At 41.1% G+C, this 14,472-nt stretch overlaps 1 protein-coding gene across 3 annotated transcripts in view; it reads right to left on the reverse strand.

Moving 5' to 3' along the window:
* Positions 1-13,876, reverse strand: part of asap1b (ArfGAP with SH3 domain, ankyrin repeat and PH domain 1b) — a 60,015-nt gene extending 46,139 nt beyond the window's left edge. For 2 of the 3 annotated variants that reach the window (XM_038730415.1, XM_038730408.1), the window contains exon 1: positions 13,163-13,875. In XM_038730415.1, the coding sequence (XP_038586343.1) occupies positions 13,163-13,288 (126 nt within the window). In that variant the 5' untranslated portion in view covers positions 13,289-13,875. Of the gene's footprint in view, positions 1-13,162 lie in introns of all 3 variants that reach the window. The other variant, XM_038730423.1, reaches the window with a different exon arrangement.
* Between the last annotated feature and the right edge of the window lie 596 nt (positions 13,877-14,472).

The following is a 14,472-nucleotide window of genomic DNA, read 5'->3' on the forward strand; positions in this document are numbered from 1 at the left end:
CATCCATGCTGGATGATGTTGCAGGCAGCACAACGTTCACCATGACCTCTCCAGACTCTGTCACACGTGCTCAGTGTGAACCAGCTCTCATCTGTTAAGAGAACAGAGAGCCAATGGCAGACCTGCCAATTCTGATCGAGCTGCACGTTGCTGCTGGGCTGGGAGCACAGATCCCACTAGAGGACGTCGGGCCATCATGTCACCCTCATGGAGTCTGACAGTTTGGTCAGAAACACGCACACCGGTAGCCCGCTGGAGGTCATTTTGTCCCTGGTCCCTGACAGTGCTCCACCTCGCACAAAGGAGCAGATACTGGTCTTGGTGCTGGATTTATGCCCCTGTCCAGCACTCCTCGTGTAATGGCCTGTCTCCTGGTATCTCCTCCGAGCTCTTGAGACTGCGCTGGGAGACACAGCAAACCTTCTTGCTACGGCACATATGGATGTGCCATCTTGGAGGAGCTGGACTACCTGTGCAACCTGAGTGGGCTGCAGGCACCGCCATTTTCTACCTGTAGTAACAAGGACACTAGAACACAAAAAACACACAAAACTAGAGAACAGTCAGTCGGGACGGTTAAGGAGAGAGCAATTGTCTGTGTTCACTGCCTGCAAAGCCATTTCCTTTTTGGTGGTTGTCTTGCTGTTGCCTCTCCAGCGCACCTGTTGTCACTTTCTATCGCCCCAAAACAAGTGACATTGATTCAAAATTGCTTATGCGAACTAACTGATCAGTGACATCCCTGAAGTCTAACTGACATGATGTTATACTAGGATGATTAAGTGTTCCCTTATTGTTTTTTTGAGCAGTCTACTAAAACACTTAATGTAAAACTCTGTAGGCAGAGTTTCATTTTGTAATGAAATTAAACTAACAGCTGCTAAAAACACCAAAGTCACAGATTGTCACAGCTCCTCACCACGACAGTGATATGAACAGTGTGTTATTTATGAGCTAAAGCATGCTACCACCCCGCTTTCCTGGCAGTTTATGTTGGATATCTGCTCTAATTAGCTTGCATACTTGTATCTATTAAACTAATCTTGACCTATCAATCTTACTATCCATTAAGAGAAGTCAATACAAGAGATTTCACCATTATTTTTTGCTGCTTTTAGTCCTGCTATTAGCATCCTACTCTCAGAGAGAAAGCTGCTCATCTGTGTGCTTTCTGTGGTGAGTTTGGTTGAGGCCACGCAGTCGGTGAAGCCAACTTGCTGTGGTGCGAGGATGCCGGCTCTTAGCTGCAGATCTCCAGGGAGTACGAGGGAGAGCTGACAAGCATGCGTGCAGCCTGTGAAAAGTCAAAAGTGTTACATTCACACATCATTTGGCGGCTTCCCTCTGCGACGCTCGCCCTCACTCAGCAGCCCGCCACTTGTTCGGAGCAATGTGCGTGTTTTCACAATCACACCCACGCACGGCTGCATTAGACTCACCTAACATCAAGCAAGCAGCGTACATTAATCTGTATTGTGTTTACCAGTCAGGAAGCCATTATCCATGTGAAGCAGCTGCTATTAACAGCCGTCAACAGGAGAATAGTGGGAGGAACTTGCAGCTGATGATTAAAAAATTACAGCTAGCATCCCTTTTTCTACAGCTTTTCATTGCAGTGAGAAGACAAACAGCAACAAAAGTTGTTTACTGACAAAGATGAAACAGACAAAACCACTTTCTATTCAGCAGCAACTATAACACGTTTTACTATTATGGCTTTGATTAATCATGTAGTCCTTAAAATGCCTAAAAATGACAGACAGGTCTACAACTATTACTTTCATTATCACCTGGAGAGCATTTTCTTGTTTAAATGATCATTCGTTTGGCCCAAAAAATGCCACCTTCAATCACTTGTTTTGTCCGATCGATGGTCCAAAACCCAAAGGGACTCAGTTTACAGTGACACAAGATGAGAAATGCAGCAAATCTTCACAATCGAGAAGCTGGAAATTGGGAATGTTAGGCCTTTTTTTAACTTAAATCAATAAGTTATCAAAATAAATGCCAAATTTACTTTCTGTGCATTGACTAAACAATTAGCTGACTAAGTGTTTTTAGATATAATGACAAATGCCTGACACAGCAAACTAAACCAGGAAGTGGTTAGTGTTATTACATTACTAAGACGATCGCTTATCAAGATAAGAATCGATTAATTTTTGTTGGATCATCTATTGGAATCAGCTGACGAATTATTTCAGGCTGATATCAATATCAAAGAGTGACAGGCAAGCAGGTGCATCGTATCTCTGGAAACACAGATACATTCACCGTCACGTGTCAGTCTCACATCATCGGCAGGCTTTTCTTTTAACTTCCAGTTCATAAAGTGAACCAGGGGGGAAGTTTATTTGCCCACAAACCTCAAAAATGAGAAACCCCTCCGCCTGGTAAAAAAACTATCAATGATGGTGCTTCAGATAAGAAACCAAAAGTCTTTGCACTCGCACAACTGTATGATGAGGATTCAAGACTCACAAAGCATTCCTGGTCTTAGTTCAGACTGAAAAGATCAAAAATAAAAAGCACAATGTCCATTTAGTAGCTGTTCTGGAGCTTTCGATCGTATATCACATGGTCTTCATCGGCAGATGAGTTGTCACATGTTCAGATTTTTTAGCTCTTTAGTAACGTCCATGGGTGGTGATGGCGCAATGAATAAGACGCACTGCTTTGGTGTGAGAGACCCGGGTTTAATTCCCCACCGTGAGACATCCACCAATGTGTCCCTGAGCAAGACACTTAACCCCTAGTTGCTCCAGAGGCGTGCGACCTCTGACATGTATAGCAATTGTAAGTTGCTTTGGATAAAAGTGTCAGATAAATAAATAAATGTAATGTCTTGTCTACGCTGGCTTAAAAGTTGAAATTCATTGTTAACCAAAAAAGATGATTTTTGAATTAACATTAATTTTAAGCATTTATATTTCCATGACAAATACGTAACGCCAACTGCAGAGAAAGACTGTTGTTTTTGTTTTATCAAACAGGAAATTAACTTTACATTTGGCTTTAAAGTGATTTCTGTTAAGCTTAAATGTCAAACATTTACTGTTTCCAGTTGCTCAGGTGTGTATTTTTTTATGTTTTTTCTTAGTCTTCCATGATATAACTAAATTGAACTAAATATCTTTTGGCTTTGGTATTGTTGGTCTGACAAAACGGGACATTTCAATATGTCAACTTGGTATTTGGGTAATAGTGACGGGTATTTTTCGACAATTTTCTGGCAACTAATGGACCAAACAATTAACAGAGGAATTAATTTATAATAAAAATAAACACTGTTTACCTTAAACTACTGAGTGGACCTTATGGTGTGTTTTCAGTGTCATTCTTAATCATTAACAAACGTGTGGTTAAGCTGTTTCAATACAGATCAAACTGTGAGAGAAAATCTGGCTTATTATGTCAACATTAAATACTTTTTATAACACATTAAGGTAGAAATACTACACTAGAAGAGCTGGCAAAAGACCAGGACCTGTCTTGTGTAACAAACTAGCACTATGTAGGTCGATCAAAAAAAGACTAAAATAAACTACTCCAAGCTTTTATCTCTAATCTTTTGCTTTTCATTGATCAGCTGATAAACCCGCCAGCCCTGCTTCCTACTAACCAGCCGTCCACGTTGTAAATCTTCAGGGCACGCCGCCAAAGAATGTGCTCCCCTGATAAACATGCACAATCAGAAGTAACATTATTTTAGTAACGTTCCTGCACGCTGCTCGGTCATGAGCCCTTGGTCAAAGTCACAGGCGAAGGCTCCGCAGAGAGCTTTACAGCATTCCTTGAAGTTTTTCTGCAGACGAGTCTCGAATTTCACACTTTATGGGACTCTGCCGGGTGAGAGAGCAGCCATTCCAAAACCACAGGTGTATCCACTCCCACAGGCCATTTGGACGTTCAGATATTTGAGCAACTGGACACACAGAGGAACAGAAAATAAGCCTTTACTGCGGCGTCCAACAAAAGCTTTAACCGTTGTTAATGCACATTTCCACTTGGATTAGACCACGTTCAGAGAGTGGTGACAGGAGCTTTGGCGGGTGCTGTCATAATGTGAAGAGAAGGAAGTGATGTAACTCTTTTCACTGACATTAAATGGCATTAGAAAAGGTGTAAACAACTTGTATTGAAGGTCCGTCACCGCCTTTGCTCTGTGCTTGAATGACCTCAGCAGGCACTTGGCAGTTCTGGGAAAGGTAGTGTTCAAATGCGACATTGAAAAGCTTTATCAATTGTTTTGCTCCGGTACACACACAGAAACGGTCCAGGGCCGAACACCATGAAAGCTCACAGACAGAGATGCACTGTTGTTTATCCCTCAGGCCACAACAAGACAGCCAGCCGTCATAGGCCAACGCTGTCTCCTGGTTCTGCAGACCTCGACAACAATGTTACCACGGCTCCGATATAAATCATGGAAGAAGAGAGACGAAGCGACATAAAAGATGAACAGAGGAGGATGAAGAGGATATTTGGTTGTTTTGTTGCAGCTGAACTACAAACCAAAAAAGGAAAAAAGCAACGTTGGCGTCTCTTCAATCTGCACTAAAACACTCTGGCTGGATAATATTGTCAAAAGTCATATTTTTGTTGGCACTGATAATGTGGCTATATCTGAATGTGATTAATGGTGATAATATTTCATCTAAACCTCAGTAAGGCTGTCATGCTAGCAGCTCTGTGAGGCCCACGGTTGCTTTAAGCTAAATGCTAATGTGCTAACAATGCTGATATTCAGCAGGTACAATTTTTACCATATTCACCACCTTAGTTTGCCTTGTTAGCATGCTAACTCTTTCTACTTAGCACGAAACACAAAGTGCAGCTGAGGCTGATGGGAATGTCGTTAGTTTTGCGGGTATAAACCAAAGTACTGAACAAACTGATGTTTTGACCTGATGATGGGGAAGGAAAAGGAAAGGAAAAGTTACTACAGTTCACCCTAAAGCGGACAAGAATGTCTGAGCCACATTTCATGGCAATCCATCCAGTAGTTGTTGGGATATTTCAGTCTGAACTAATGTGGCAGACAAACTGACTGATATTTCCATCCCTGAAGCCACATTGGTAGCCAGCATGGCTAATAAAATTGTAAGTAGAAGGATCAATATCTAGCTGTGGCCTACCAGTTTTGCAATTCTTTGTACGAGGAAAGCAGTAACTGTTCATTTAAAAGGAGACCAGGCCTGCTTAATGTCTTAAAAATCAGTCATTAGAATACTTGATTATGAAAATAATTGATAGACTATTGATGACTACTAATTTCTACGGAAATTCTTCCAAACATATGGAAACTTGGTCGCTGCCCTGAATTTCTCCATCAGGGATTAAAATGGCTGCCGACGGAGGGAGACTTTAACACAGTCTATCCGTGTGAGGAAGGCTGCAGACAGATGTGAACATTGACCCACTCTTCCTTGCCTAAATCTGGGCAAGAGCAGGGGGGATCAGAGTGCCAGAGCAGAGTCTGGTCCACGGCTAATCCGCTGCCGGCTAATAGCCCTTGATGATATATGCGGTGCAGCTGTGGCAGGAAGGTAGGCCAACAGCTGTGGCTCACAGACCGATTATCAGATTTCAGCCACAGACGGCAAACAAGCAACACAACAGAGTCTCACCTCCCGCTGTGGGAGACAGAACTAATCAGAAAATGGCTTGGAGGTGGCTTGTTAGTATTTATAGAGGATGCTCTTTTATTTATTTGTATCATCAATCTGTAACTGGAGACATTTTGTAATGATGTGTTGTAATTTACCACTTTAGTCTACATACCTTCCATAATCCAACCACAATGAAGCCCAACAAATAAAAATCAAACTGCAATTTCTCAAATCCCATTTCATAATGCAATGTCAAAAGCACATGACCGCCCACAGACTCAAATATAAATAAAAACTAATTTTACAAAACAACAAACCAGTACGGCACTGCAGCTGTCACTTATGCCTCATCCATGTTGGGAATTTCTGAGAGCTACACTACTATATCTCCCAACTGGTGAAAGTAAATACAGAATATGTCAAACTGAAAATGGCAGCAAAGCCGCCATCGCTGGCAACTACGTCTAAAAAAAATCCTTCATTAACACTAAAACAATTAATTTATATTATATTATAACAAATAATATCTTGTTTCACTTGTTAGCAAACCTCTAACAATGTGTAACACAATAACGACTAACGGCTAATTTAGGCCTAATTCACATTCATGTGATGCGACTACATGGCTAGTAACGGGGGTAACCATTCTGAAATAATGCGTTAATTCTTCCAAGTAAGAATAACAGAGGATTTTCCACTTCTTTGCAATCTGTCGACAATAGTCAATAGAGCTGCAACGATTAGTCGATTAATCACGTAGACTATTAAATAAATCGCCAACTGTTTAGGTCATTTTTTGAGAAAGAAAAAGGCCAAAGTCCACCTTCTAAAATGTGAAAATGTTTTGGTTTCTTTACTCCTCTATGACTGTAAACTGAACAGCTTTTGGTTTTAGATGTCATCTCGGGCTCTGGGAAATGCCGATCGACATTATTCACCATTTTCTGAATAATCAAGAAATTGACCGACAGATTAATCGATAATGAAAATAACTGTTAGTTGCGGCCCTAGTAGTTAAGCTAGCAGGGCTCGCGGCGTGCTAAATAAAGCTAATAGCCTGCACTATTGCATTACAGTTAATCCTTTGCTAGTACGTCTAAGCAGCCAAAATGCAGCAGTGTAGTTGTTTTCAAACTGAAACTCTCCCCAAAGTAAACTGCCATTTTATCTTCTTTTCACCCTTTTTGCCTTTTCTCTTTCCTCCACTTTCAACTTGCGTGGTCAATCAGTGTCACTTGACCCCTGTATAATAGCTCCATTGATGACATGAACGCTCCGAGGCAGAGAATTTCATGTTGAGGAACAACTCAAGTTGTGAGGTTTTCTGCCCTTCTGACTACAGTAAGCATTTAAAAAAGTGCTTGAGCCTGAACTTAAAGCAACAGTCTCTACAAAAACATGTCAGTGTTCCTACTTTATTGCCGACAGGTGAGAAAGCAAAAGTCAAAAGGGTGAAATAAAAACCTGAGATTCAAACTCCATCAACAAGATAACTTTAACACTTTTCTTTTTTACAGTGAAGTTTAACTGGAACAACATGTCATGTGAGTAACGGTGCCAGGGGACGAAAAATGCTCCCATTCTCTCACGCCATATGATTCACTGGGTTTGGTGACACAAGGGACAAATAATGAATAAAAAGCCATAACTTCATTAATAATTGAATCTGACACAGCTGTGGCTCCTCACTTGCACATGTTTCAGAATGGAATAGCCTTAAATAGCCAGCTTTCAGTTTTGTTATGTAAAGCCAAGAATGAGGAAAAACCTGTCCCGTCCTTTGAATTATTCATCGCTTCGGTCCAAAAACATAGAGCCAAATAAGGACATGGCGATTAAAATAAAAAACAGATTAAAATGTTCGTCAAAATAATACCAAGATCTATCTTATCTACTTATAGTATGTATGACAATAATATTATTAAAATTTTAACCAACAATACAGAAGAATATAACAATAAAAGTATTTTTTTTAACCCTCTAAAAGTACTCAAGGCTCTTCTGTGTTTGTTAACACTATGACAAATGAAAATGAAAATGAAACTGTGGTTTAATGTGGCTTTCAAGTAGCTTCCAGATACAGAACCAGCCAACTCATCCTCTAAGCTCCGTGACCACATATGTGAGGAAAGAAAGAAAGGATTATCTGTTATCTGAGTAAACGTTGTTACAACAGACTCCCTGTTGGTGGACTGGATGTTACATGTGACGAGGCTGAAGCCTCACATGACCACGTGTCGTCTAGGATAAGGCCTCATGGACAAATAACTTGAAGCTATGATAATTAATAAACAGTCTGTCTTTACCATAGTACACACAAGTGAGTTGCTAGATTTACTCGCCCAACGTCGCATTTGACTTGCCCCAGGCAATCTTGATTGTTGAGCCCTACACATGCGGCCTTGTTGTTCATCTACAGTATTTTCCACCACAACCCATTGTGTGCATCCCTAAGGCTTTACAAAAATGCTGAAGGTGTTTCCTACGCACTTCTGCCTTTTCTTTATCCTGTCATATTGATAAGTGAAGACAACAAGGACTTTGCTAAATGTCGCATTTTGTGTGTCTGAAATTACAACTTGGTTTTCTAATTCATGTTTCTGAGCTATTCTGGGCTTTATTTATATAATATACCCACATTTTGGCAGAAACATCCTCTAACTTCCACTGTTTGATAACTTATAAAGAGTATCAGGTATTGTTTCATTTGCTGAGGGCTATGTAAATAAGAAATGGTGTAAAAACATTAGACAATTAGTGAATTGACAGAAAATTCACCTGAAACTATTTAAATAGTATTTTGTCTCATAATTATACCAGAATGTTCCCGCTTCCAGCTTCTGAAATGTGAAGATTTGCTGCCTTTTATTCGTCTTATGTGACTGAATGTTGTTAGCGTTTTGGACTGTTGACTGTTGGACAAAATAAAAACATCAGCGAATCTGAAAAGAAAATACGGCAGGTTAACTGCAGCTCCGGCGTATTTGCTCTGTTTGGCTGTTGCCTGAGCGGGTGAGTAAAAGAGTGAGTGAAAATAATGGAGGATTCGGCCAACTGTGAACAAGAGACTGATTTCTGAAAAACATTTGTTCCTTTTGTCTTGTACTTCTTCTTGGTTATCTTGCTCTCCAGCTTCACCAGTGGTCACAATCTCCACAGGACAGGCGTTTCTTCCAAAATGAGACATCAAAAATTTTATTGGAGGGACACTAACTCATGTAAATTGACAGAAATAAACAGTAGAGCTATTTAAAAGAATGAGAGGAATGCTAAGTCCTTTCCTGGCAACAGTTATGGGACTAGATCTTGTGCAATTTTGTAATTACTCTATGACGACTTTAGGCGATGACTCTCATTCCAACATAAATACGCAGTGGTTTGGAATAAAACAGGACAGCATCTATCTCAAGCTTAAAATGCTGCGAATGAAAAGGTTGTTATATAAAAGTCAAAGATATAAAAGGCCTCGGCCTATTAGGTCAAGGCCAGCCATGCACGAACAGAGTGACTGTGAAAAGTCAACATTTTTCTGCCGCAGCCCATGTGATGCGGCGCGAGAGGCATGCTCAAAGGAATGCCAATGCAGTGAGGGTTTCCCTTGTATCGCTGCTGTGGCTCTCTGTGGTTTAGGAAAGCAAACCCAATGACGCAAAGTACCATCTGTGGGGTAGAGAGGGAGACAATACATCCCCCACGGGGGAACAACAAGTGCCTGCTGCTAATTTTAACTCATATCAGAGAGAATCTCAGACAGCAGGAGAGTCTTGGAGTAATAACCACTGACATTTTCATACAAAATGTCAGATTTGCTGTTCTCTGCTTCATAATTATAGTTGAGTTATTGTGTTTGCTCTTCTTCGGGAGGAAAGATCCAGGTACTTACGAGTTATGTTGTGTTATATCTGCAGTTATGTCAATACCACCCCGACAGTCGCTGACATATTGCACATTTTTGTTTGAGTCTACATTAAGGCTTTCAGGCGAGCCGATCTTAAGATAACTTTGTGTTTTTATAAAGACTTTGATATATTTATCGTAGCTCTGCAACTATTATTTTCATTATCAATTAAGCTGCGGATTGTTTTCCTAACAATTAAATCGTTATGGCCTAGTCTGATCGTGTCAGTAAAAAACAGGTTCCAAGAGTCCAAGTTGAGACTTCAGATGTCTTGTTTTGTCCGACCAACAGTCCAGAACACACAAATATTCAGTTTACATCACTGTAAACTAATAATAACAGAGCAAAGCAGCAGATCTTTGTTTTAAAGAACCAGAGACTGGCTGGTAGTTTAGCTTAAATAATAACATACGTAATTAAGTGAGTGTCAAGATAGTTGCCCATTAATGTTCTATCTATCGACTAATCAATTTTACGACCGTAGCATACAGCTCTACTTGACTGTGTTGCTGAGGCAGTTGTATCAGCAACCTCAGTGAAAATTTCCTAGAAAACAAGATCACAAATATTTCACTACTGCAAAAAACAACAAAGAATAGAGACTTGGGCAACAGCAAATATACAAAACAATAAATATTGTTCATAGAAGACAACCCAAACTGTGTACCATATGGGTGTATTTCTCGAATTGTTAGAAGAAAGCAGGAGTTGCCGTCTCCCACTGCCAAAATCATATGTTGATTGTAAAACAGAGAAATTATTATTACTTGTTTGGATTTATTTGGGTTAATATCATGACTTGTTTGCCAGGTAACCAGAGACAATAAAAACAGATGTGTCATCCAAAACCCCTACTCGGCCTTGGAAGTCAAAAAGTACTAAACTCTTCCTGTTTTTGAGGTTTTATCGTGCTCGAGTCCCTGTGAGCCTGTATTATTTTGCAAACTGTTCCAGCTGTGTCTGTGAAGCTGTCAAAGTTGTCAGTCGGGCTGGTGATGTGCGCCATGGCTTCAATGAATCCCAATAACCTTTCATTGTTGGCATGTCAATAACCGGGCAACGCTTTTTGGTTTTAATGACCCTCTGGATTTTACCCCTTGGTAACCAAAATGTGCAACTGCGTTATGAGCATGAACTAACAAACAACATAATATGGCAATGTGTTTTTTAGCTGTTAAGATGTCCACCAGATCAAAAACATAATTGTGTTGATTCATATCAGTGTTATACTGAATAAATATTTCTAAGACTTTGTGTTCCTGGAATATGGGAGGGCATTTACTGCTGTTCACAACAATCAATAATGAAAATACTCATTAGTTGCAGCTTGAGCCTCTGGAAAAAAAGTAATTACCACCTACAGCGACTCCAACTTCACCAACAGAAAATCCAACGCTGCCTTCTGGGAAATGCAGTGAAAACAAAGCACCACAACAGTGACTGCTTAGCACCGAAAACGGCACCAAAATAAAATCCAGACACACCACACCAGCTTCCCGTCTGCCGCCCACGCACACACAAACACAAAGCCCCCATCTCCTGTGTCTCAAGCCGTCAAGACAGTGAGCCAGAGAGGTTATTTTTAAGACTCTATCCCACCATCTCGCCGCCGCTCATTGTTTTCCATATTGCTGCACTGATCCACGAGTAAACACAGTAAGCATCTCTGTTTGCTCTGCTGCCGCCACAGGGGGATAAAAGTTCCAGGGTGGAGGCTCGTGAGTCATAAATACTTTTGTGTCATTATGCACGGATCAATAATTGATGCGTGGTGCTGAATTAAGACGATATGATGCTGAAACACCCCCTCCAGAAGACTACAGAAGCCTACCCCCCTGCGGGTCGACTCACCCCCTCAGGTTACGGCATTAAATATTCAAGCCGTACCTTTGCATAATTTACCTTGTAACACAGAGAGGAAACGACTTGGAGGGAAGGAGTAAAAAAAGGGAGCTTTAGATTTGAGGATGGGAACTCGGGATGTTTTAAACAAAGTCCTCTTCAGGCAAAGTGAAGCCTGCAGCAGTTTTACTTCCCCACAGCAGCTCTGTTGGGTATATGATGCAAGTGAGTGCTTACATGTCTTACGCAGGGACCAAACAGGGCAGCTAATTTTACAAAACAGGCACTGATCTAACAGTATTCCTGGCTTTAGACTGGCTGTCGGCTGCCGCCTGATGGGTGCATCCTAAATGTGTCAGGGGCATCTTGCCCTTTGTTTAAACACTGAAGAGCGTGTTGGTTGCTCTCTGGTGCCAGTATAATGGTCTTCCTTGTCACGTGATCTGTGCAAGAAAAAAAAAAATTCCAGAGCGGCTACTGAAGCCCAGCGCACATGGCGGCCCTTTCTAACAGATGTTTTTCGTTTGTGCTGCTGCAGTCTCTCTGGGTTCAGAGGCACAGAGCCAGAGAGGTGATTCATGATGCGAGAGCCTTTTCCTTGTAACAGTCAGCAGACACAAAGTGTGCTCAGGGTTGAGGATAAACACGTCAGATTTTCTATCATTGTGTTATAATATGCTGTAAAGGCTTGAGGTTAGAAGGGATGGATAGCAGACTGTAGTAGATGTTGAAGAGAGGCCTGCGTTTTATCCTTTAAACAAACCGTCTCTGGTTGCTCTCCCGCTCATCCTAATGTTTACATGTTATTTAATCACAAATAAAACCCATTTAGTCATAATGTTTCTGCTTTTTACGTGACAGATTACACTAAATACTGTGAGTGAAGACATTCACGTCTGCAGCTAAATGTGTTTTAAAGTGGGAAATGAGGTCACGTCCTGGCATTAACAGGCAACAGTGAAGGTGTGCGCTCCCCTGGTTTGACGCTCCATTTAACCATAGTAGGAAGGATGCCAAAGCAGGGTAGGGAGGTGGATGACAGACACACACATAGCAACCCACCAGCCTGGTCTGATTACACTCCCCCATACATGATCAAAGGTGACACAGCATCATAGGCTGTGACTTATTTGTGTGTTTCTGTGCAGTATTTCACCTTTGAGAAGAAATCTATGTGAGAGCGGTTAATAACCCTGAAAGCTAAATCCAGGTTTGACGGCCAGTGTCTCACACACACATTGCTAGAGCCTGGCAGCATGCTCTGAAGTTACGAGTTATGTAATAGTGGACACAGAGAGCTGCAGGCCTGAGTGCACATCCTCCTATTCCCTACACTCTTACACCAAAGCCATCCACCCCCTCCATTGTTACTTTACATATCTGGCAAAAAAGACCTCATGAGAGTTAACCTACACAGCACCAGCTCTGCATCCACTATGTGTATAGGAGGGGAAATGTCCGTTTTTGAATTAGGAATTGAACTAGACTAAGTCAAAAAATGCACTTTTAAAGCAACTGCAGCTCAACAGGTGCAGTAATTTTATTTTCTGAGGGGGAGGATGTGCAGCATAAGTACGCATTTGTGCCTCTTGAAATGCAGTCAAATATCGCCAATTAAATTTAGGGTTGATTGCATGTAGACTCGGCTGTGTATAAATTTACAAATGGTTGCATTTTCATTCAAGATTTAAAATATATATAGTCTATATAATCTAGTGTATTTGGTTGTGTTGTTTAATCAGGCATCTTCAATCCATCCATCCCTCCATCCTACGTGCAGCTTGCAGGCGGGCTGACACCGTGGCCTTACCTCCTCCAGCACATTCACGGTGTTCCTGCAGCTCTGCAGTCGGGTGGTGAAGCTGGATGTCGTCGGGGAATTATAATCCTCTGTTGTCTCCGAGAGAAACTCGGACACCGATATTTGATCCGGCATCCTTTAACGGGGAAAATACCCACAGGAGGGTTGGCGATGAATGCTCAGAAAAACAAAACCATGTACGAGTTAAAAACAGAGAGAAAGCGGGGGGAGTCTGGTGCAGATGGAAGGGAAAGCAGATTTTCCTCACAAAACTGTGCTAAACTGTCGAGATGATCAAGACGTGTCGTCTTCTCCGGTGACTTCTCAAATGACTTCACTGTTCCCCAGGGGCCATGGGAGGAGGGAATTAACTAAATGTATGCAGGCTGTGACTATCCCTTGAAAGGATGTCTAAAAGCGACGCTTTTATAAATAGTGTCACTCTGCGTCTAACTAAACCTCGGAGGAAAAACCACCGTAGAGAATAGCGGATGCCCTCATTACGCGCTACAGATGTGCAGTAAGCCGCTTGTCGTCAAAACAGCGCACCGTTAGCAGCCTCTGTTTAAAACTGATCATAGTCCGTGGTCTGCCGAAGTCGTCTCCAACTGCAGCGGGGTTTGGTCCTCTTTTCTTCAGCCGTAGTTTATGTTTTTTAACGCTAAACGCTGCCGCAGACACGTTCACTGCCACTCTCTCCTGCTCGGCCGCGCTCGAGCTTCTCAGAGCTAGGGTCAAGCTAGCTGGGAGCAAATACGTGATTTCCGGTCACGGATGTCAAAATAAAACCTAGGGACGACTTTGTTTTTTGTTCATACCGAAATGAATGATTTTAATTATTAATGTTTAAAGAAATTAGAGGGAGTAAGTGAATAACTTATTTGAATGTCCTGTGTCACATATTATTTATATTTATTTATATTACTGTGCAGTTCCATATGTTGCATATTCTGTCAATCTCATATTTTTTTTAGATATTTTTATATTTATATGGGTTTATGTTTATTGTTGTTGAGCAACTAGTCACCAAAACAAATATCTTGTAAAAACAACTTGGCAATACATCTTTTGTTATATAAATTGTATTATATTGACACTTTATATGCTGTCACATTTTGTTATTACTCAAGATGCTGTGGTAAAATGGCAAGTGAACCCATATGACTCCACAAATAAGGGAAGAGTTTAGCATTTTAGACTGAGGGACAAGATATGTGGAACCGCATTTTAAGGCACTGGTTTACTATGAGTTTCAAAGGTAGATTAATTGTAGTATAATAGCAATTAAAAATGTGAATAGAGTGGATTTTAAGTTAAAA

The sequence above is a fragment of the Micropterus salmoides genome, unplaced genomic scaffold, assembly GCF_014851395.1.
Source record: "Micropterus salmoides isolate LMB-PRFRI ecotype aquatic unplaced genomic scaffold, ASM1485139v1 Ms_hic_scaffold_1, whole genome shotgun sequence".
NCBI classification, from domain to species: domain Eukaryota; kingdom Metazoa; phylum Chordata; class Actinopteri; order Centrarchiformes; family Centrarchidae; genus Micropterus; species Micropterus salmoides.